Here is a 24887-nt window from a genome sequence, read left to right as displayed (position 1 = left end):
GGTTACGCACCAACTAGGATCTGAATCATTTTTTATTTTTATTGATTTTTTGACAGTTTAATTTTAATTCTGCAAACAAACGTGAACATGAAGCATGGATGGCGATGTTCCCAGTGAACACATGTAAGTCCACAAGCGAAACAACAATTGTGGACCACGGCTGTTTGTTTCCATCAAAGTTTACCCCAATATAGTAACTCTGGTACCAAGCAGTGACCTGGCATGTTTTGTCAACAATTATGTCTTAACGTGAGACTTTTTGTAACTTTCTCACACATAGCTCCAGTAGACTGCAAATGACACTATTCCCTCCTAATGGCAATCTCATGCATCTCCCACATGACGTCTCCGCAATCTACCACGTCCCTCATTAAAACTCCGCCAACAACCGTTTCCTTCCTCCTTATTAACACCTCCTACAGTCGATCCTCCTCCATAGTGTCTAGCCTGCTTGCTTGCTGTCTGGTCGCCGCAGCTCTAATTGGACTCCGACGGGTCAGCCCCGGTCCACGGTGCTGGCTGATGGTCCACTACAAGCTGTGGGCGTGCACGCGTGTCAATACGCATTAGGTCCCGTATCATGCTTCTGAAGCACATACTCACCCCTGCTGACTCTCAGTCACATCTCTATCTAACAATACTGGGCAAAATTACCTTGTCAGAACTTTGGTCAACATCCAGCACATGACCAAGATGATACAGCAGCAGGCATGTAGAACACTAATATGCACTGAACTCTCCAGGGTAAGGGGGGGGGGGCTTCAGAGAGCAACAAAGTGCAGAGTTAGTGAAGCAGTGGAAAAAGAGTTAGCGTACACATCTCGTTTTTGTATATGTATGTGTTTATGTGCACTATTTTATTATATCTACAGTAATCCCTCGTTTATTGCAGATAATTGGTTCCAAGACCACTCGCGATAGGTGAAAATCCGCCAAGTAGTGTCACCCTCTCATTTTTAACATACGTACATAATTTTTTTGTGTCTCAATAAATGTATCTTAAACCATATAAGTGCATATGTTATCATTAAAACATTAAATTATAGTTTCCAACATGTAAATACGATATTAATATGTAGTATACATGACATACAGAGAATAATGGATAAATAACATAAATATAAATATGATACATGTGTGTTTTTGTGTTTGTCTGTGTGTGTGTAACATATGTAGATGTAGCTTTAAGTGCACTGTAAATATGTTTTTGGAACACTTTTACTATTATGACGACGTTTTTATAACAAGGTACGAGTGTACATACTGTAAATATGTTTTTGTAACACTTATTATTATATCAACGTTTTTATAACAAGGTACGAGTGTACATACTGTAAATATATTTTTAGAATTATTTTGTCATTATTAAAAAAAAATTATAACAAGGTACAATGCTGTAAATATGATTTAGAACTCTTAATATTATAACAACCTTTTTTATAAAAAGGTACAAGTGTACGTACTGCAATTGTGTAGGCACTCCCTTTCTTCTGCTGGCATGCGGGCAACCTTGGTGCCATAAGTCCTCAATTTAGAATTTTTGATTTTTATATATATATATATATATATATATAATTATATAAATTATATAAATGAATGTGGCGAGGGATTACTGTATATTGAATAGAGATATTATATGATTAGGACAAATTTATATTCTACTGTCTCTAACTCGACTCACGAGTGACACAAATGATTATTTTTTTTATTAATAAAATTTAATTTGGTCAGGCAATGTGTGATGAAAGAGTGGAGAATGGGTGATGTGGGTGTGGGTGAGTGTGGTAGGAGGGCAATGCAGGATGGCTGCTGTTGCCATGGTTTCGGGTCATGGCCATTATCTCTGTGTAGTTAGAAGCTGACCCTTTGCCTCTCTCATTAGCTGAGCGGGAAATGTTGACAAGAAGCCTTACTCCACACAAATAAGCTGCTAATAGCAGGAAGGCGTAGTTAGATTTTTCTTTTTTATCAAACTATAGTGCTGTATTGTAACTATACTCGCACGCTTTATGATACATAAACATGTGCATATGAGAGTAAAAGATCAGCAGCGGCTGTCATAAAAACTGATGGCAATGGCATTGAGGACACTTCCACCTTTATTAGACTTAAAAACTCACATAGGGAACACGGCGTATCCATTGTTGTTTCAGGAACACCAATGAGGTAAAATACATGCATGTCTTCACATGTCCATAAGCGCAAACAAACAGTATGTTTGATTGATTACAAAACGGAAATAATGAATGAAAATATCTGCTATCTAGCAGATCAAGCAAAAGAATATGTACGATTCCTTCACACACTTTGAACACAATGGGTACTCAACTATTGTGGCTTAAGCCAAACTGTGGCAGGGTTTTTCATTTCTGGAATCGATTCATATGTTCCATTCATGCAGTAATCCATCTATCTATCCATCCATTTTCTGCTGTGTGCATCCTCAGTGCACCCAATACCTTCTGCAGTGGACTTTTGGGAAGTGGTTGTGTCCACCCTGTACTAGTTGTCAGCCATTCACAGAGGAACCAGCTAACTATAAACCATGCCGTGATAACTATTCCAACCCTGTGATGCCCACAATGCATTACCATTCCAAGTTAGTTTGAGAAAACTACAACATGCCTAAACGAATGCCCGGGCATTAACTTCCTATGATGTAAAATCCTCTTTCGAGAGATGCCCGTGAGACTCTGTGACAACCTAACAATCCTTGAGATGCTGTCTAGGACAGACTGGATGTTTTTGGCTCACGGTCAGATGAAGACTCAACTACCCCATAAGCGAGACAGCGAATGAAGAGTGCTCAAGATGATGATGATCTCCCTTTGAGGTGCAATCAAATGCTGGCGGGGCTGATGAGTGTGCATCATCAAACACTCTCTCATTCTCCTGCTATCGTTCTCAGAGCTTTGCTATTCTTCCGAGTACGAAGGGGAGGCCTCGCAGCTGCGGGTGATTAGAGGACCTTGCAGCCCCCCATGAATGGGACAAAGAAGGAAGAAATGAGAAAGCTTAAAGAAGGGGACGGCGGCAGCCCCCACCCCCCGGCCATCTTGTCACCTCGCTCACAATCACAGCGGCAAAGCAGGTCGATAGCGCTCGGTGTTCAATTAACTACCACTGAAGGCATAAAAGAGAGATGTGGTAGGATGAGAAGAAAAAAGGATGGATGTGTTGGAAGGCAGCTGTGAGCAGGGTGGGGGGGTGATCAAAGTGAGGGATGTTTACGTGCAACCATCTCTGGCGTGTGGCGGAGCTCATTCGAGAGGGAAGAACGTCTTCAACGGGTTAGACGAGATGAGTGGCGTAGCTTAGATATGAACTGTGCTTTGGCAGGGGGTACTCAGACATGGGAAAGATCATTTAGGAGAATCAACAGCTTGGGGAAAGTAAGGGGGCGCAGGGAGTAGGGGGTGATCACAGCTGTGGGTGGGAGCACAGCTGGCAAGACGTGTCATCTCCAATGCCAGAGATGAAGGGACGTTTTCGATGAAGGCAGAAGGCTGCAGTCGTTTTTGATTGACTCGTGCTCTTAAATTTGTTAGCGCAACCGTGGACGCTTCAACATTTCATTGCTTAACCTGGATTGGCTCAGAGTTACCATGCTGTGTGTGAATATGAACCAAATTAAAGTGCATTGGTGTTGAATGCAATCATCAAAAATGAATCAGTCTGATGCCTGAAATCTGTCGCCAACATTTGGTGTAGCGGTGACAAGAATGTTCTATTTATTGTATTCAGTCATCCACCGAATCGCTTATCCTCACGAGGGCCTATCCAAGCAGACTTTGAGCGTGAGGTGGGGGAACACCCGGAACCGGTCGCCAGCCAATCGCAGGGCACACATAGACAAACAACCTTTCACACCTACGGACAATTTGGAGTGGTCAATTGACCTACCATGTATGTTTTGAGGATGTGGGAGGAAACCGGAGCAACTCGACGAAACCCACGGAGGAACGGGAGAACATGCAAACTCCACACAGGGAGGCCGGAGCTGGAATCGAACCCTGCACCTCTGAGATGGACGTGCTAATTAGTATGCCAATTCAGTTATCCAATTTTTTAATACTTCTTGTTTCTTTTTTAAGTGTCTTCCTATAGACATGAGTATAAACCATTGATGAATAAACTATTGCGCTCAAATACAATATTATAATTTTAAAATTAATCGTTCAATCGTATCAATCAGTCAAAAAATTTGGTGGGGTTTAATTAGATTTGAAAAGAAAAAAACTAGAAGGCTATTGCTCTCAATGTGGACGATAATGATATTCTCAGAACTTTTTCTTCAACTCTGTGGTTTAATGTCTCCTTATGAGTCATGAGGGGTCCAATCCGAGCAAACATAGGCCTGCATTCTTAAAATATGCAACAACGTGTGGTATCACCAAAGAAGAGGTCATCATCACCATTGTCATTGTTCTTGCAGAAACTTTGCTAGCTAGTGCTAACAAGGGTGCCGCCACACTCATGAAGGGGTCAGGACGACGTGAAGGGGATTAGGAGCAAGGACAGGTGGTCTTAGGAGAACAGATGGCCGCCTGTTAACCTTCTTTATCCCTCAAATGTACAGTACAGAGGTTTGGCCGTGTGTTTGGACACGTGTAAAGGGAGACAGACTGACACGTAGACAAGACGCACGCAAACATGCTAATGAGACTGACAGCTTTTAGCACGCCACAGCTGCTTGACCACTTAAAGATCATCACTCTCAATTCAAGTGGTGACTTTGCCTTAGGGAGAAAATGGCACCCTGATAAAATACAACATATGGTGAGTTTTCTTTCTAGGCAATATGTATTTCATATTTAATACGCAGGGTGATTAAATTGTAAAGTAAATGCAATTAAAAAAAAAACTGTTTGGATGACGTATTTCCTCAAGAAATTCACCTCCATCAAAATGACAACAAGAGCTTAGCTACGTCTATTTTGTTTCTATTCCAATCTGTCTTCATTGTATTTTCAGTCTGGCATCACCACAAATATCTGATCATGGGGAAGAGACTCATGACCGTTGCACCGATAAAAATTCAACTTTTGATTATTCAGACACTTGTGGACTACATACGAAATTCACCAATTAATTTGAGTTATACATGAATATATTCAAGTAGACTCTAAAGTGGGGAGGCCATTACAGCATGCAATATCATCAAGACACTTTTGCTGCTTTTTAACAGTTTTTTGACCATCATTGTAAACTTTTGTTTGGCCTTGTTATCGCTGCAAGGTAACAGCTGTAAAATTCGCAACCACCTCAAATGCTTTATGGCTTCATTCCCTCGCTCACCCACACAAAAGCACATGATTAACATGCAAACATTGAAGCTAATGCGGTGCTAAGTGATCTGCGTGTGAAGGAACGCAGACAGTAACGAACACCCCCCCCCCCACACACACTTTTTCCCCCCCACCTATGCAGGAACATGTTGAATTACCTTGTCACTAGGCAATTATTTGTCCTGTCCTGGCTTTGGAGTGATGCAAATTACTCTAAGTGCACTTTGGGGCCGCCATCGCGATAATGATGATTGCTGCCATGCTCTGACACACAAATATTCCTCTTTACCATTTGAGAGAGGGGTTGCTTTTGCATCCTTGCAACCCTAAAAAAAAAAAATCTGCACTTTAAGTGGGGAATTCAAGATGTGGCAGCTGACAAACAGCTCAGACTGATGGTTGTGTGCTCAAGCAACAAAGAACAAACAAGATAGGAATGTTTTTCAATCTCTTCGGGACTGGGCCACATTCACTTTCTATGTTCATTCCTTCAAGATGTCATTTCATCAAGCTCACTTGCATTTCCAACAAATGAAGGCATTCATTTTCTCGACTCCTCATAATGTAATTACACCTCTGAACCAGGGGGTGTCACTCCGTGCTTCGCTGTTCAGCCGTTAGTGGGTCATATTGATTGCACAGCCCATGAAAGTGTGCAAATGCAAAGGTAAGGGATGCATAAGTGGTCTCATTTCCTCCTTTCTTCATACGTTAATCGGTTTTTGTGTCTTTGTGTGTCTGAGACTTACATGTTGTGCAGCACACACCAGCCGCAATGCGGGTCCCCGGAGCTGAGGCACTCGCCACACGTCCCGTACTGCTCACAGGACTCGATAGGAACTTGGGTCACCTAGAAACAAATAGGAGAGCAATATTTCAATTTAGCCACCTAATACTTCTTCACAAACAAAACTCAATGATCAATCTCACACAGCTACAAACGACACTACAATCCCAACAGTCTTTGGCATCATTCACATCATGAGGTTATTCCCCCAACTGTCGATTCTTTCTTTTAGTGAATAATATGAACGTTTGTACGTCGCTGTCAAGTAGGAAGCAACTGTCGCCTTGATAGCCAGCCAGATCAAGAACCAGCAGTGAGCAGCTGGGATCAGTTGGCCTGCAGAGAGAGGCTTCTCGTGCCATCACTTGGCTTTCGTCTGCACCACGACATCTGTCCGCTAAGGTGGAGGCAGTCCGTGGCCGCACTTAAAAAACACAAAAGTGTCTTTTTACAAGGGTAAGATGTGTTTCGAACACCAAAACAAGGCAGCTGTCTCGTAAGTGGATGTGTTTAGAATTCTTGTTCATAGTAGAGAACACGGTGACACCACTTTAGATAAAAATGATGGAAAGCACATTTTTCAACGTCAGATTAACATCTCACTCCTGTCTTTCTTGCCTCGCTGGCTAATGACAACAAGGTCTGACAGAGAGCAGCCGAGATCAATAGCTCATGAGCTGCCGCTGTACAATTGACGATGGCTCGAATGAACGGGTGAAAATAGCAATCGGAGTGGTTTTTGGAAACGTGCACTGGGCTGGCGACTGTTTGAGCTAACTGACTGTGGTGAGCTTTTTGGCGAGCGCAAAGGAAGTCAAATATGTGCTTTGTTCTATTGAAGACAGTTTAGAGGTTTAAGTGAACCTAACCTCTATGTTGAGATAATTACTACTAACATATCGCACGTCTTTTTGGGGTGCAGAGTTATTGGGTCATTTATTTATGAATGTGTTTTAGTAATCGTGTGTTTTTTTTAAGATCTAACATCACATATTTTATACTATAGCCATCTTCTGTCTGAAGCCTCCTCCTAGACAATGTTTGCAAATGAGGCTGATTGGCATGAATTACGCTAAGTACGCAAGTAAAAACCAATGACACAGAAAGGGGTGGTGTGTGTACATCTTGTCAATCCATGCGGCTATACCGTAAGAAATTCATGCCAGTCATCAAGTACTATAGGGAAAATGAGAAAATAGATTCAAATTAATTCTGAAATATTCATTGAACAAACATTTAATAGAAGAGATCAATGACTAATTATGTAATAATCATACATTTGTTTAGTAGGCACTGTTGAGTTATATTAATATTAACGAGAATTTAGCAGTTTGGCCTTTGATAATGCAAATGTGCATGTTTTTGCAAACATGTCAGATGAGTAAGTTTTGGTACAAACAAGCACACAAAAAACAAGTAAATAAATAAATAAATAAATAAATAAATAAATAAATAAATACATTCTTCAATCAACAAACTCTTGCAGTTCTTCAATGAACCTAGTAACTTCCAAGTTTCTACAACTATATTTTGAGTTCTAGCCAAACTCAACATTGTATTCATGTTTTAATGAACCTAACGTATAGGTTATAGAAATGCAGTTAAATATTTGACTTTCCTAAAGTAGCCTCCTGTACATTAAGTACATTTACTGTAATCCAATTTTGAGACTTCACTGAATCCAACATATGGCACAAAAGAGCAAAGCTGACATCCCGTAATGTATTTTCAAATCCAGGGCCTTGTATTGTGGCAGTAAGGCTACACACTCATCTATTGAGTTGCTCCTTCACAATATCATATTAAATGTAGCTGACAGCAAACTCTGGCCTCAGCTGCCGTGAAGAGCACTCTTCCAGACTGTATCATATCAGTTCTTTGTTTAATCCTTGCTCCTCAAAGGCTCAATAACCCCCCCACCTGTCTGACCGCCAACAGCAACAGAGTGACAAGATGGGGTAGGGGGGCTACAGTTGAGGGAAGGGGACAAAGAGAGCCATTGACACTGCGGGACAATCCCGACACTGTGCACAGGGATGCTCCTGTTAGACTAACCCCCCATCACCTCAAGGAGGACTTGCTTGGGGACAAACAGGTGGCGCGCTGTAATGAGTTGCAGACACGGTCACATCAGTGGCAGAGGCGCTGACTGATGACCAACACGGCCGCCGGCTAACAGCGAGTTGCAGCAAAAGCGGTGGTACTCATGCATAGCCTGGTCTAGTTTGGATTATCTAACCAATTAGCTAGAACACGGCTGTTGTTCTACACTGCACCCACCTTTGGAAACTTAATTACCACATTCTGTTTAAACTTCGTTTGAAATCCATAAAGGGCCTTTTCCTACCACTTTGCTGTGCCCGTAAGCTCCATTCACTCGACTGACTCTAAATTATATTTATCACTTATCCAATAATAAAGTAATTTCCGACTAGGTGACCATGAAAAATGTGATTTGTTTTGGTTTTTACGACAGAGGCATGAAAACATTTACATCTTCCTTGAATAGCCAATTTGAGATGGATTTAAGCAACCCTGAGAAAAAGAGGCAGCCTTTAGAGATTGGGAAAGGTGAAAGTTGAAGAGCCAGCAGACAGCCAAACATAAACTAAATACAAAAATGTTACAGGAAAACAAATAGGAGAGTTGACAAATAAGAGTATTTACTGCTGTGTAGTGCATTGTACAGAGATCAGCATGGGCCAGCAGTGCTGTAAATGTGGGGAGGGGATGGTGATGTTAGGGGAATACAGCAGCTGTTGCTCAGCACACGCTACAGTCACTCAACACAGCAGGGCTGCACAATGATGCTTCTTCTCCTGCATTAGTGTATGCGTGTGTGTGTGTTTAGGGGTCTCTGTGTGTGTACATTCGCACGGTGTCATAAAACCTGTTTGCACAGATCTTTGTTTTTGGGGAAGAAACGCAGCGGTGGCCCAGACGACCTCCGCTGACCTGCGGGGGAATGTTAGCGAGAGAGCCCTCCGCTCCCGGCAAATGAATGCTAATACAATAGTAGCTTAAGATGACCTAAGCAGGGGTGCTATTTAAGGACTGAACTTGCACTCTATTGTCTGACAATATCAACGACTGCTGGCAGCAGAAGGGTTAACATAACAGTGTCCTCAAGATCAGGCTGAATGGGCTTCCATTATTAACGCAGTTTCAATGCAGCTTTGGATGTGTCAAAAAAGCTACAGTGTGCTGTCATGTTAAAAACAGCTTCAATTGGATGCCACATTGACTTTTAATATGGTGAACAGGGACTCTGGCGTTGCCATGGAGACCGCAGATATAATACCGGTGAACCAACCAGGACACTTCTCATGCCTTGTTCGAGTGAGCATCAGTGCTAACATTACTATTGTGTGCTTTGTTAGTAACACTACATTCAGAAGTTTTTGTTTGTTTGTTTTTTTCAAGACATGACATTGTAACACAGATGACACAGGGGTGGCATTTCATCACTGCGGCTGTTTATATTTTCATAAAGGCTTTGAAGAAGGACTGTCCCCAGTGGTATGAAGGTGTTTCCGCTATGGCACTGACAATGTACGTGCTTTTGCAAGAGAGGCTTTCATTTGTTTCTATGTCTTTGTGACAGATGACGAATGGCTCCATTTCATTGCCTCCATGCCTCTACCGAGAGACCCGGCCAACGTCCGCCGCAGCTCAATGATGGATGGCTGAGCAGCGACAGCTGAGAAGAAGAAAGAACCAGAGAGAATAAAGGTGGATAAAGGAGAACTGAGTGAAGTGGAAATGTCCCATTGCTCTGTTGTTGTGAGGAGACCTGCTCTATGTGGTACCAGATGCGCCTCTCTGTGATGAGGCGACAAATAGAGAAAGAAAAAAGTCCCACTGTCAGCAGTAATACACAGGAAGCTATTTGGTGGGCTGTTTCCAAGGCAACGGTGTAGGGTTCTGACCTCAGAAAGAAGCCCGTGCGGACGCCGGGCACCTCCAACCTTCAAAACCTCTCGGCGGTACGTGGTGAAACATCTGGCACCTTTGGGATCTCCTTTACCTCCTTTTAAAGATGTATAGACATGCACATCGAGTAATCCACGCCATGCTTTCTATATTTAATGAGGGCTAGCCAGGCTACCACATCATTGGAATGAGCAACATCGATCACCGACACAATACCACTGCAGCACAGAGGGGCGAGTGAGACCGGAGCGTATCAGCCGGTGTTTGCAAAGGACACGAGCACAAAAGATGAGCAAATACTCCCAGTTCAAAAGTCTAAGGGCCCCTTAAGTCCTCCGTAACCACCATTTTTTTTTTGCTTTAATCTGATCTTGACCATATCTCCTTATGTTAAAATACTCTCCCACTACCATGCCAGTGAGCATCACATTGGTGCCTCTGAAGATGAGCTAAGGGTTTTGAACCTTCTGAGAAAGTCCTTGGTGAGCCATCTCAAATCATACACCTCGAGTAAAATAATGATTACAAGATTAATGTAGCAAGAATGACGACACAAAGTCATAACTAAGAATAAAGATGTACTCTCACTGTAGTAGAGTTGCATGAGGTGAAAAATAAAGGAAGATAATTATGTAAATAATGAACTAAAAAACATGTTCTAAAAATACATGGAGAGTATGTTACATTTTTAAAACGCAGTTTCAAATGCGTTTGAGAAACCGTCAAGGCATACTGCTAGCTATGACGTTGGCTAGCATCAGACATTGGATTTAGGGACAAACCAGGCATAAGTGGTGTGCCTTGCCTTGCCACAACTCCGAGGATATTTGCTTCCGAGCCCACATTGCGGGAGCAAATATGTAAAAGTAAAAAAAAAAAAAAGGCATTCACATGCGGATAGAACAGCAGGACTTAAAGATCCAAAATAAAACAAAGAACCTCAGCGCGAGGTCGGACATTCAACTGTCTCCCTGGCCGCAGACAGCTCTATTTCACAGCACAAGGAAGTGCTTTCACAGTTTTGTTGTTGCAGATGTCAAGGGGTTGGCTGACAAGCTGTTTGACACAAACACATTTTGTCTCGAAATATACAGCATTGATTTTTTTTGTCCTTCTCTTATTAAGTTGCAGTGTGGGAAGTCAATGTAGGCTAGTTTGGGGGTGAAAGATAATTTGAGAATTCAAAGATATACAGTAGAGCACACAATTGTGAGCTCTCCCTTGAGATTTGTTATTTTAGTAATGCTACAGTGGCCACATAAGCATCCCAACTCACATTACCACCTATGGACAATTTAAACATGCATGTTTTAAGAATGAGGAAGAAAGTAAATAGTGGCTTCAGTAAACCTTAGCAAGTATGCTGAATATTTAAATAGTTGAGCCAGCGTATATTGCAGAGAACCTTGCCACCTTTGCAGCCCCTCAGTAGAACAAACACGACCCCAACTCTTATTCAGAATATGACCTGCATAGTATTTAAATGGTTTATGATGACAAACACTTGACCCTATGGTTTCCTATGGCATCATTTTTTATTCTCAAGTACCTTTGATCAGTATGTGGCTATTGCTTTTAAATTATGAATGCCTTGTAAAGGGTTAAGATAGACCAGATTTCAAAATGACATGGTTGGGAAAATCAAGAGCTTTTAAACCACGATTGTGACTGCCAGCTACTTTGGTTCTTGTCTATTCTACATAATCAAAAAGACATACACATGGATTTTGTTCATCAAATTTGGCCAAGGCTTCGGGATGTGGGCCGAGTGGAAACATCAGCAAGACAGAATTTGGGGTATTATTTGTGGTTTTCAATCCAAACCAACCATCTTACTACATCTCTCACAAAGCCATCAGATCCTTTCCTTCCTTCCTTCCTTCCTTCCTTCCTTCCTTCCTTCCTTCCTTCCTTCCTTCCTTCCTTCCTTCCTTCCTTCCTTCCTTCCTTCCTTCCTTCCTTCCTTCCTTCCTTCCTTCCTTCCTTCCTTCCTTCCTTCCTTCCTTCCTTCCTTCTCAACTTCTTTCTCAACTTCCTCTCTTGCATGGTGACGAATTAGAGCAGACGTAAGTGAGCGTCGTCTCACATTACAGGATTAATCAACAGGAGGTCCCTGGTGAGTCTCCAAACTTTGTTTCATCTCCCAAATTCACTTCCAAACAAGACAAGCTCCCCAAAATGTTATTTCTGTGAAACAACTACAAACAAGTTCTGGGGGGGATTTCGAGGGTATTGAAAGGCTTCCAACCCAACATCTCCTGAGAATTTAGTGCCTCCTCTTGGCACGGCAAGGATTGTGGGGACTCATCGGGAGTAAGAGAGTGGAGAAAAAAAAAGAGGAGGGGTCAGACGTCGGGCCCACTGACCGCCGCTTGAACTCGAGTCACAGTCCCGCATTAATGCTGACCCTCTGGTCATGATGGTGAATATAAAGAGGTAATAATATACTTCAATGTGTTCCGCTGACTTCTAATTGCACACTCATTAGTGTGTTCTCTCATCTGGGCCAAACTCTTGTTCTTTTCCCATGTCCAACATTAGAATTTCACACAAAACACAAGTCAGCACTCCAAAAACATGAGATGCAAATTCACCTTGATAAGTAAAATTATTGATGAACAGGGGTCCTGTGTTTGTTATGTACTTAAGTGGTAGCATGAACAGATGCAGCATGACTTAGATGTTTGAAGAGATGCAGGAACTCACAGCAAAGAAGAAATAAAGGAGAAGACACAGGAAGAGATGCAGGGAGGGCGGGGGCAGAAAAAAAATGGGAGGAGACAAGTCGATGCCCATGGAGAGACACAGTGAGAGCAAAGCAAATAAGTCTAGAATAGAAGACATCCCGTAGCAGGGTAAACAGGAAAATGGGCAAAAGAGTGATGAGGAGACACAGAGTGTATAAAACAATAGAGTGAATGAATCAAGCAGTGTGGAGGATAAAGTCAAAGCGGTCAATGCAGTCAGGAGTGTATCAATTATTTATGTCCTCAATCCTCTTTTTGGACAAGCCGGCAGTCAGGTTTTACTCCAACTGTGCTTTTGACTGAGCAGACTACCGAAATTCCTCCTTCAATTAATTCCTCAATGTTAAGTGAATGGGGCAAGTGTGGCCTGTGTCGCATCCTAAGCAAAGATGAAACCCAGCATTTAAGCAAGATGGCATCATACCGCCTTTATTCCTTTTGAGACGATGTTTGCTTACTGTCAGTCCATCCGTCACACAATATTCTCCTCCAGCTTGCCTCAGGCTCGGTGAGGGTTAACTCCTCACACCGGAATTTCGATGAATTTCTCGACTGTCTGTCAGTGTGTGTCTCGCGCTCTCTCTCGGCGGGATTCCCGGCTGTCAATGCGGCCGCTAATGAGGAAGCCGCCAAGGCCATTGCACATCAACAAGCGTGAGGATGTGTGTGTGTGTTTGTGGTATACGGGACGTGTGTGAGGGATAAGGGGTCCTGCTTGCTACACTTATTGATGTCTGTCAACAAGCCTGTGCACTGATCGGAGGAGAAGGTCCGCGTAGGGTCTGGATGGTGCTTATGTTTGACGGTATGTCTGCATAATGTGAAAACTGTAAACCATGTACATTTTCGTGGACAATCATGAAACTCCACCATAGCAAATATTGTAACATACAAACAGAGTGTAAATAACTTTTTTGAACTACTTGTCATGGAGGTTACAGAGAGCCTATCACAGCTGACTGAGCTGTTCACCAGTCAAACCAGGGAACATCTCGACAATGGGCTATCTTTAAACAACCTAACACTAGCACTACTGCCACCTACTGCTGTGGATGTGTAGTCACGCTTTGTTGTTGTATGGCAAACGACCACACAAACATAACAAAAAATTGGACCGTGGCCCCATCCTGATTTTTGAGAAGGACTGGCATAGATAGATGATTCATTCATTCAACGATTCATTATTTGCAGTACACAGATCATTTTCTGGTCACGTGATTTGGACAATTTCCTGCAGCACACCTGATGCCCCATCTCTCCGGGCACACAAATGTGACACATGGCCCTTTAGTTGGGAAGCAGTGCAAAAAGTAACTGGCCTGCTCAACATTGTCACGTCCGTAACAGAGGACGCTCAGACGGCAACTTCCTCAGCCACACTCCTTTCACTACCGTAATGTCTGTCACCTGCTTCCTCCTGTATCTAAACCTTGCCCGTGTGTTTCTCCCTGTCGGTGTCGACTGTTGTTACCCCGTTTGTGTCCCCGCCTTTGTCCATTTCCCCCCGGGTCTCATGTGGAGGCTCACGGTCAGAACCTCTCCCTAGTCTGTTCTTGGTCCGAGGGGAATTCCCTTTCCCGCTCGCTGTCCGTGAGCCTCTTTCTGCTTGTGTCTTTGTTCATCTTCCCCCTTGCCTTCAATAAACCCTGGTCCAAGCTGTATTTGGTCGGCCTGCTCCACTCATTTCATGACAAACATAGTGCTTCCACACACTTATTGGGTAAAAAGAAAAAAAAGACAGCCACTGATCTCCAGCAGTGAGAGGCAAAAAGCCTCCATGTCTTTGTTTGGTAGGAGAAGAAAATCAACACAACGTGCTCATGCTGCCTTGTCTGCGTGTGTGTGCGTGTGTGTGTGTGTCACTCAGACAGGCTCTGCCAAATTAACTGCTCCCCACTTGCTTCAGCTGGAATAAATAAATCCTTCATCTGCAAGTTCCCTCACCTTTCAGGGCAAATTATAGCTGTTGCATTGGATTCCTGCCCCAAATCCCTCACACAGCTCTGTTATCACAAAGTAACCTAGTGGCTCTAGAGATCTGATTTACAAGTCAAGTCGAGAAGAAAGGTAATATTTCAAAAGGCTGTCTTATCTGCCCATGTGTTCTTTTAAATAATCCTCCTGCAATATTGCACAGATGCACAGCATGCCATCCTTCCATCCATCCTCCTTTGGTGTGACTATTAGCATTCAAAAACAGATCTTTTACTCCTAGTATTTGTCAAGCCCAGTCCCCAAAAGTCGATTTTATTGCAGTACATGAATCACAGCAAGACGCCACCCTCTCAACAGTGATTGATGGGCACCCAAAGAATGATCCGCCCCCGAATGATCAGATCCAAAAGCCGATATTCGAATTGGTGTGAGCCCCCCCGCTTGTTGTTGCTGGTGGGGGGGGCTCATCCTGTACATTATCTAGAAATTCTCAATGCCCCGCACAGCCCTGTCATTAATGTCTTAGTAAACTAACCAATCAGAAAGAACAAGTGGAAAATTACTTTCCCGCAAATTCCTGTTTAATGTTAAAAGTGTTTGTGAAAATTCTTGTCCTTACTTCTGAAACCAGACCATTCTTTGAGGATGTGAACTCAAGAAGTAAAACAAACAAATAAATAAATAAAACTTGAAATGCAATTACAAGTTAGCGGGCCCTCGAAAATCAGTGGCCTCTGACCTCACAAATGGACAGAAATCCCACTGACGCACTCCAACATCTTGTCTGAAGTCTAAAAGTGAAAGAAAAAAACTAGTGAACCAGCGAAAGATGCAGACACACACAGAGTCTGCGACACTGCATCCATCACCGACGCTCACACTGACAGTTTTGCCAAAGGGAGCTACAGGAGAGAAGACCGGCAATGTGGGGCTGAGACCTCCCCCTGGATGCTATGTTGACAGGACAGATGAAAAAGACGTAGCTGGAAAAGACAGAATAATACATATACATGTTGATCCATTGGGGAGAAGAAAGGATTTCATCCCGTCAAGCAGACGACTGTTTGCTGAGCCGTTAGAGGACACGTACAGATTATCGTATATTGGCCATAGCACAAACATTGCATCAAGTGCACTCGATGAATACGTCCATACAAATAGAGCTGTTTTACAAGCCTTAGCTCATCTCTCCAGGGTAAAAGAGAAAAAAAAAAGAAACCAGTCTTTAAAAGCCAATCGGAAGGAATCACGTGACAGTGAGGCACGCATACTTATAATCACAGTGGAAAAGTAATAATAAGTCTAGGGTGAGTAATCAGGGCCAGGCTGCAATATACACTGTTGGTGGCCACTTCAAGTTTGCAGTTTCATTTTTAAATATAGCGTTCCCACAACATTTGAATCTGGCTATCACCTTGGAGAACAAACTAAGAAAACTTCAAGTGGGCCATTAATTTATACATAGCGCTGATTGCATATCTTTGTTACTAAGAGTGTCACAATAATTTAATACCAAAATTAGCAATAATTTATTCGACCACTAGGAACAAAAGAACTAGAAGAGAAAAATTATGGCTGCACAACCTCTGACATATTATTTCTATTGTTTCCACTATAAGATGATAATGACATAAAAAAATCAATAAATGGGTGTAAAATACACAAATCTCAACCACACACGCTGGCATGGACAAATCATTAAATGAGCTCAACCAACAAACCATATCACATGGCCGCCCGCACATTTCGTCGCTGAAAGCCCGACAACCCCCCTCCCCCCCCCCCCCCTCCCAATCCAGTTATGGTCCATTCAGCTGCTCCTGTCTGTCTGACTTTCTATGGGCTCTAATTAGGCTTGTAAATAATTATTGCAATTAAAGCCTAAAATTAGGAGCAGTGAAACGCCACCATTAGTCCCACAATAAATGCCAGCCCCATTTTGCACAGACCAAGGAAAGGGTGGGAGAAAAAAAATACTGTGCCATTAAATAGTCAGACAGACAGAAATTAAGGGGACGGGAAGAGGAGAGTGCATGAAGGTGGCTGACAGACTCACAGCTCTTAATTATGAAGCTGATTAATGTGGCAAGATGGATTCTTAGTAAGGGTATATACACACACATACTCTCAATACATTATACAAGCACGGAAAGTTGACGATTGTGTAACCAGGCGACGCATTATACACAATTGTGTGTGAGTCTTGGCCACCATAGTAACGCACAACAAAAGTGTCATACAGTCTGAGTGTCAGGTATCCTTTCGCTCGTTAGCCCTTATTATGTCACTCGGAGGTTACTGTAGTGCGTGTGTGTGTGTAATCTAGTGCCCTGAGGTCAGTGCTGATCTAGTAAAGTTCACAGTGACACACATGATGATGAAGCTAATATATAATTTCAGACACTTGTCACTTCTATACTACATAATGCATCCACTATACACTATATTTCACAAAAAATACAAAAAAGTACATGCCAATACGCCACATAGAAACTACATTAAATGTCAACGACAACCATAATAACGACAACACTAAATATACACTACAAATGACATAAATATTACATGCTCAACTATATACAGCACAACCAGATACTGTACTATATTCCACACGACAGGCCAAGTATGTATATACTACATTACATGTAAACAGGACACCATATGCCAACTCCATCCCACTACGACACTGCTCACCAGGTTGGACTCACCACCAAAGTGTCTTTGGCACCCACGGTCTTGCTATCTCTCACAGTCTTGTTAACACCTCACAGTCTTGCTCGTATACAAAGTCTGGCTAAGGTACAGAGGCTTTCAAATCCACACAGTATTGCTAACATGCAGTCTGAACGATGCTGAAGCCTGCGTTCTGCTACCGCTAGCGTATATGCGCTTATTGTCTTTTGTTGACCTTGGCTAGTTTACAAGGAAAGTGAAGGCTCAAGATAGGTTGTTAGATGAGTTTCAAACAGGCAACTGGGTGCTCAGGTTTCTACCAATTAACTGCCTGATGGGGGGCTGATGGGATGCGCTCCCCTCCACTAATGAGGTTAGGATTGGCCACTGGTTCCAGGGCAGAAAACCTGATTAGCACTAATCCTGCCTTAAGTCAATTAACAATGCCTACTCATGCAAATGAATCAAGCGCCTTTGTCTGATCGGCCAGCACCCGGGAAACCGAGGCTGACACCCAAGCTTGTACAAGACCACTAGGACCGGCACAAAAAGGGGAAGGACGTGTGAATCGATCATCATGAAATAAATGACAAGGGGTGCTTGAGCAGACAGACGCTATATGAAAATGAGTGAGGGGCCCTGTGTAAGTGACCTCGCCCACCTTGTGGTGTCCCCCTTCGGTTTGATGAATTGACTCAGCTAACGGCAAGCTTCCCTTAACCCCTGACCTGATCTATTGTACATACGTTAAAGCAGCCGTATTCCATTGCAATGACACACAATGGGACATAAATGTGAAACTTTGATATTTGTAGCAACAATTTGAAATCTTTCATTTCCAGTCTGGAGTTCTTTAAGAGGCTTGGGGTAACACGGTTAAGACAGTGGAACGACTTTTAAAAAAAAAAGGCCCTCATTAGAATGAAAAGGCAAATGGTATCATTAATAATAATGAATGAGCGTATCGACGAGGGAATTTGTCCTAATTTGTTCAGGTGTCAATAGCAAGCGAGCCTGTCAGCGAAATTGCGAAGAATCTTGCAGACCACCCTCGATCTTAAAGCACCTGGACAGGGAAGCGGCAGTGCGATTGATTTGCTGAACCTCGTCTATCACGGCCACCAATCAGATCGCATGCACACGACAACGTTGGGGACTATCAATCAAAGCCGAGACCTGCTGTCACAGAGATTGTTGTCTCTTCCGGAGCAAAGTCAGAAAAGGGCACACTGAGATTGTTCTAGATGACTACGCAAATGGACTTTATATTGGCACATATGAAACATTGCAGCATTTCTTTTGTCTTTAGCAAATTACAAAAAAGTGCACTGGAAAGGGTTTCGCATCACTTCATGTTTGATGTTTTACTCTGCATGGACTTTTTACAAGTTGATCATTTTGGTGCCACATGGCGCTTCTATACCTAGCATGTATAAATAATTTTAGTCTAACTTTAGTTTGAATATATATAACTATATAGACAGTATTTTGCAACTGTTTCAGCCCACCAGTCAAAGCGAGACCACACAGCAGCATTATCAATGCAGACAATGGTATTATTCGCTTGTGAGCTCGAGAGTGAATAAGTTCTCTCAATATGAGCAAGACTCTCAGAAGACCAAAATTGATCCAGGATAACATTCAATCATTAAAAAAAAAAAAAATCTAAATTCTAAATTTGAAATAGAATATTTATATCTACATTCACATTTTAATCAGGTCAAGTGTCAAAGTTACTTGTGTTTTTGAATTTGAAATTGAAATACATACGCTCTACATACATACATACATATATATATCGTCCAATAAATGACTATGATTGGAATAGTTCCAAAAGACTTCCTTCAAATAAAGTGCATGGTTAACCTGACAATTCTGCAAGCCATGTTTCAAATGAACAAAATGTTATTTCGGAATATATTTCTAGCTATTTTCGTTTTCAAGTAAATCATCAGTCATAGAGTGGACATACATGAGCAACTGTAAGTAAACAACATGGGAACTAGAAAGATCAACATGTACCAGAGTGACTTATGACCCCCGCCACTCCAGCCGGATTCACATTCCACTGACCTCTTTCATACCGAGCACTGCTTCTTTTTTTGTGTGTGTCTTGGGATGTCAGCTCACTGAAACTCTTGTCAGAACGTGACAGAGGCCAAAGGTCAAAGCCACTGGGCTTGTTCACTCTCTGGCAGCTGAAAGCCAGCCACACTGCCCCAGGGCCAGCGCAAGCCAAAGAGGGCAGTATGTCTGTCCTAGCAGTACCAAGGACAGGCCAGCAAGTAGACTATACCAGCCAGTTTCAATCTAGAATCTGGTTTTCAATCTTCAAATAGGGTCTGGCAGTCAGACATAAAAATTCTACAGTATGTGGACCATGTGCTGGATGTATATGTTCAACACCCAATTTTGATTTAGTCCCTATTTCAGATTTGTTTTGACAGCCAGGAGTATTTTAAAGTGACACGTCCAATAGCAGTGTGTTTACAGTTACACGTGAAACAAGGTGCATTCACGTACGTACATGTGTTGTTTGGGCAGTTGCCAGTATGCATACGTCAACAACTGGCATATTCAAATTTCGTCAGGCTAGCATTGATGAGGTATCAGGCAGGCAGGTATCGAATCTGCTTTCGATTTACACTCGAAAGTGGCTTGAGTGTGAGGATTTCATTCTTCTTTTGTTTTGTAGTTCCGCTGCCTGACAATTGTCAACAAAAAAAACAAACTACTGAATTTTCTCACTGGAACAATGTCGTATAAATCTACTCTTGGTCAGGGTTATTGCTGCTTTGAAAGTTTGCTCATTAGAATTCAAGGACAGGCCAAGAAGATTAGAATTTTATCATCTCTCTTTGGTGAATGATTACTGGAATGGTGGTAAGCGGTTTTGCCTCGAAGAAAAAAAGGTCCCTTCGTTTGTATTTCGGCTTAGGATTTTAGTTGTTGCCTTTTGCATATTGTGGTACTAATACATGTATTTGTCTTCAGCAAATTAGACGATTGTAACGGCCAACTTTTTGAACCAGCTATAAAACAGAATGTTTGAGTTGTAACTCGTGTCAGTATATCGGACCATATAAGCCCAACGAGCACTCCATTTTTTTTGCCCTGGCTTAATGTGTATCCATTTGAATCTTCTCAGGCTCGGAGAAACTCTGGTTGTGATCTCCTGCTGTAAGATTTCAACACGGTGAAGTTGCATTTCAGTTATGAGCTGCTAAATCTGCAACATGTGGGAGAAGTGTCAATTCTTACAATGAACGAATCCAGGCAGAAAACAAAAGAACTGAAGATACTTTCTGGTTTATCATCACTTCTGTTTGAATTAATTAACGTTTAGTTTCTTTTTATGTCATGATTTACTCTGTTTTCTTGGCATTTTGTGTAGATTTAAACAATTGTGACTTGCTTTGTGTAGGCTACTTGTGCTCTACAAGTAAACATGCCTTGCCTGGCCTATTCTCCTCAAACATTCATTGATGATTATTCCACATCAGTGGAAAGTCGTTGTTGATTTTGAATTGTATCCCGGAACACAAGTGTGTTCCGTGGCCATTAATACATATGTACATGACGAGCCGTGCCAGCTATAATCCTGGATAATGTGTGAATGAATTCTGATTCCTCATGCTTTAGTAAACGCTGAACCAATTTCCTTCCAATCTACCCACACCGACCAAACAAAGCTCCTGTGTGCGTGCGTGTGTGTGTGTGTCTGTGTGTGTGTGTGTGTGTGTGTGAAGAGTGGGGGGTTCAGAGGAGAGGGAAGGTCGATAAAGGGAGCCCACAGTGAGAATGGTTGGGGAGCTTGAAAGAGGGAATAGGTTGACAAGAAGCCTCATACAAAATGACTAAACCAAAAAAGAAAAAGGAGAGAAACCATGCATGGATTTCAAATTTCACAGCTGAGCACCTGGGAGAAATTGCCATGGTTGGGGGGAAAAAGGTCCTTTATTTTCTGATAATCTTTGAGTAGGAATGTTGGCATTTCATGAAACCAGGTCAGAAAAGGATGGAAATGGTGTGGGTGGTTTAATGTGTGCTAAAGAGATTGACAGCAACACATGGATGAGAAAGCCCACTGTGTGGCAACTGTGTTTATATTACAACCCTTACTAGGTGTTTTCACTTTCACCATTCAACTGGAATGCAACTCGGGCAAGGGAGCAGTTCTATGAGGCGGGGGGAAAATGAAATTCTGGTCCTCTATCTGGCATCTCAGTGTGAGCACCTCCACAGCGGTGCAGCCCTCCCTCTTTGAGATCTGGTGGCCTGCACTCATCTGTGAATTTACTAACAGCAGCTCTAATCCCCGTCTGCACAGAGAGGGCCCACCCAGGAAGTAGGATTTATACCAGTCACAAAAATAAGTCTATTTTGCTTTTTTTTTTTGTTCAACTTCTTTCTGATGTGACCACCGATCAATTTAATACATAGGGACTAATATTGTTTTATGGTTAATGGCATTTAAGAATTGTACAATGTTTCACAGTTAAGAAAAACTTTTATTTCAGCCAAAGTTTGACCCTAGACCGATTATTTTTATTTACATTATTCACTAATGGGAAAAAAGGCTTCAATTACTCAGTCCACAGCCAAGACTGTAATTTATTTTAAAACATTGGAAAAAATAAAATATCATTCACACCGATAACTGAGCTTTATTAAGATTGTGCTTCAAAAACCTTACGGTCCATCCTTCGTGTACCACTTCAAAATCCTTTCAGATGTAAAATTTCACCATGAATAATACATCACAGCCTTGGTTCGCCGCACTCGCCGCTGACCAAAGCAACTGACACTTAACACACTCACTGATTATTCTCCACCGTGTGCGATTTGCCAGCAGCCATAAAAGCAGAGAATAGTCACCGCAAAAGGGAACAAAAAATATCATAGACATATTGACAATCAAAAGTCCGATAGAAAGACAGCAGGAGTAACTGGAGCTATTTATCCCAACAGGCCGCATTGTATTGAACAAAAAAAGAGCTAAGTGGTTCTTGTGCTGTCTACAATTGTAAAGTGTTAAATAAAATTGAATTTGATATTGAATGGCAAATGCCCAAACCAGTAGTTGGCAGTGTAACTGCACGCCAATTGTGAATAAATGCTGACTATGCAACAATGATTTTCATTTTAAGTGGCCATGGTTCTTGTTGGCTCTTTGGCTACAAATGTGCATTCAATCACATATCCCTGTTCCTCTTTTTAGTTTCCGTCTTTGTCTTGGTCTTTGGTTAGCTTGTGGAGTGTGGCACAGGGCACTGACTGCTTTCTGATTGATTGATTGATTGATTGATTGATTGATTGATTGATTGATTGATTGATTGATTGATTGATTGATTGATTGATTGATTGACAGAATTGTTCCTTGTGTGTTAGGATTGACTACAATGGAAATAAAATTCTAGATCGTAATGGTAATTGAACTTTATTGTACCTTTTAGTGGAAATGAACATTAACAATATAAAATTTGCTTGAAAAGAGGCTAATAATCACGTGACAAAACATTCTATGAAATAATTTGAAATCTTTTAGTTTCTTCCATCCATTTTCAACAAAAAAAACAAAGAAATGAAAACCCGACTTTGACTTAAACTAATGAAAATTATTAAAATCCAACACATCCGCCTGAATCCAAGTGTGGTGCATTGCCAGAAAACAACACGAATGGGATAAAAATAAGAATTTAAATAGATAATGCCAGCAGGACGGTTTCAAACTTGAACACTTACTCCACGAGACAAAAGAATTGCACAACTACGTCAATAAAATTAATAAATTGGGTCATATTCTGGTCATTCTGTAAATGTTAACACCACGCATATCAATCACAACTAACCAGCCACAACAAATTGTACCTTTAGTAACAGGTGGTTCTTCTTTTTGACAATGAAAAAGCGCACGTGTGACAGGGCGAGTGGAATTCCTGGAGTGATAAAGAGTCTCGATGCCCTCTGGTCTCAAGGGGCTATTAGCATTTATACCCGTCAAAAAAGACAGCCTTAGTTTTAAGTGTAGAAATGTCACTGTCTATGAAGACCATGTGCAGTAGTATCTCTAAAAGTTACACGCCCTTCAGTGGACAAAGACAAAACTGCTACTACCATGTAGCAGGAGAACATAGAGGGTGGTATATTAAATCTACATGATTTCTTAAAACGATTAAGCACTGGGTTAATATTCAGTTTAGGATTCTTCATAAGAGTTATGTTATTGTAAAATAAAATACCAAGCAAAGGGTCAAGTTTGCATGTACATGACGATAAATAAAAAAAAGGGGGGGGGGCTGATTTTAATAGTGAATGTGACAAAAGGCGACGTGTGCGAGCCGGTGCACTGTGTCGGTATCTATGCAAATGAAAACAGAGGGTCATGTGGTTTGTGGTTGGTGTGTGATGTTGAGGCACAAAACACACAAGCACATACACAAGCAGGATTGAGAAATGAGTGTGAATATTTCTCTCTCTTTTCCTCTCGCTCTCTTTCTGTAGCAAGTCCTTCCTACGGAGAGACCCTCTTTGTTATTCCGAGTAGGAAATGCAACTGGAGCCAAAATCTGTCCTGCTTTGTGTTTGATATCATCCCTGCTTTGTTCTCGCCGCCTCCCCTCAGCAAGTACTTGGCCTCGCTCGCTGGCTCGCTCAGAAAAATGGTGGCGCTCGTGATGTGGTCCTGGATGCCAGACTTCTTCTCCCGTTGCTGTCTGACATTTGACATCACTAGTCCGAAATTTGAGATGACTGTGTTTTGACTGTGATTTGTATCACCCATCATGTTTTTCATAGACAAGCTAATATAAAGTCTGCCAAGTGAATCCATGCATTCAACCATCCATTTTTCATATCATGTACTACGTATGTGGTCACGGCTGAGTTGGAACCTCTCCATGCTGATTTATGCAGATGACCTTTCGCCTTCACAACAACATTGAGTGGGAACTGAACTCATGTTGCCTGCATGGTGACAGTAACAAACAATGCCAGACTCAATACGTTTGCTGCCTAGATTGGCAAACAGAATATAAATTGGGAACATATGGAATGACAAACAAAACAAAATTTAGTGTGGACTATTCTGAAACTAAAATACAATTTTTTTTTTAAATATAGCTGTACTGTGCAAGAGTCTAGATTCTAGAACCAGACTACTTTTACATGTTCATATTCCTTCATAAATATCAGAAGACTGGCAATAATTAAATAAACATTACACATCTGTAGATATGTACATATGTGTACGATAGACAGACAGACAGACAGACAGACAGACAGACAACAGACAGACAGACAGACAGACAGACAGATAGATAGATAGATAGATAGATAGATAGATAGATAGATAGATAGATAGATAGATAGATAGATAGATAGATAGATAGATAGATAGAAAGAAAAAAAAAAGATAGACAGACAGCCAAACAGACAGACAGACAGACAGACAGACAGACAGACAAACAATAGACAAACAATAAATACACACATACACACTACACACAGACGCACGCACACACA

At 41.8% G+C, this 24887-nt stretch overlaps 1 protein-coding gene across 1 annotated transcript in view; it reads right to left on the bottom strand.

Annotated features, from left to right (window-relative positions):
* Nucleotides 1–24887, bottom strand: part of plxna2 (plexin A2) — a 126619-nt gene that overhangs the window by 48354 nt on the left and 53378 nt on the right. The window contains exon 5 of the mRNA XM_085929080.1: nucleotides 6038–6138. Coding sequence (XP_085785206.1) covers nucleotides 6038–6138 — 101 coding nt within the window. The remainder of the gene's footprint in view (nucleotides 1–6037; nucleotides 6139–24887) is intronic.

This window comes from Syngnathus leptorhynchus, chromosome 1, assembly GCF_054491065.1.
Source record: "Syngnathus leptorhynchus isolate UIUO chromosome 1, UIUO_Slep, whole genome shotgun sequence".
Classification (NCBI taxonomy): domain Eukaryota; kingdom Metazoa; phylum Chordata; class Actinopteri; order Syngnathiformes; family Syngnathidae; genus Syngnathus; species Syngnathus leptorhynchus.
This window is presented reverse-complemented; position numbering and strand designations above follow the sequence as displayed.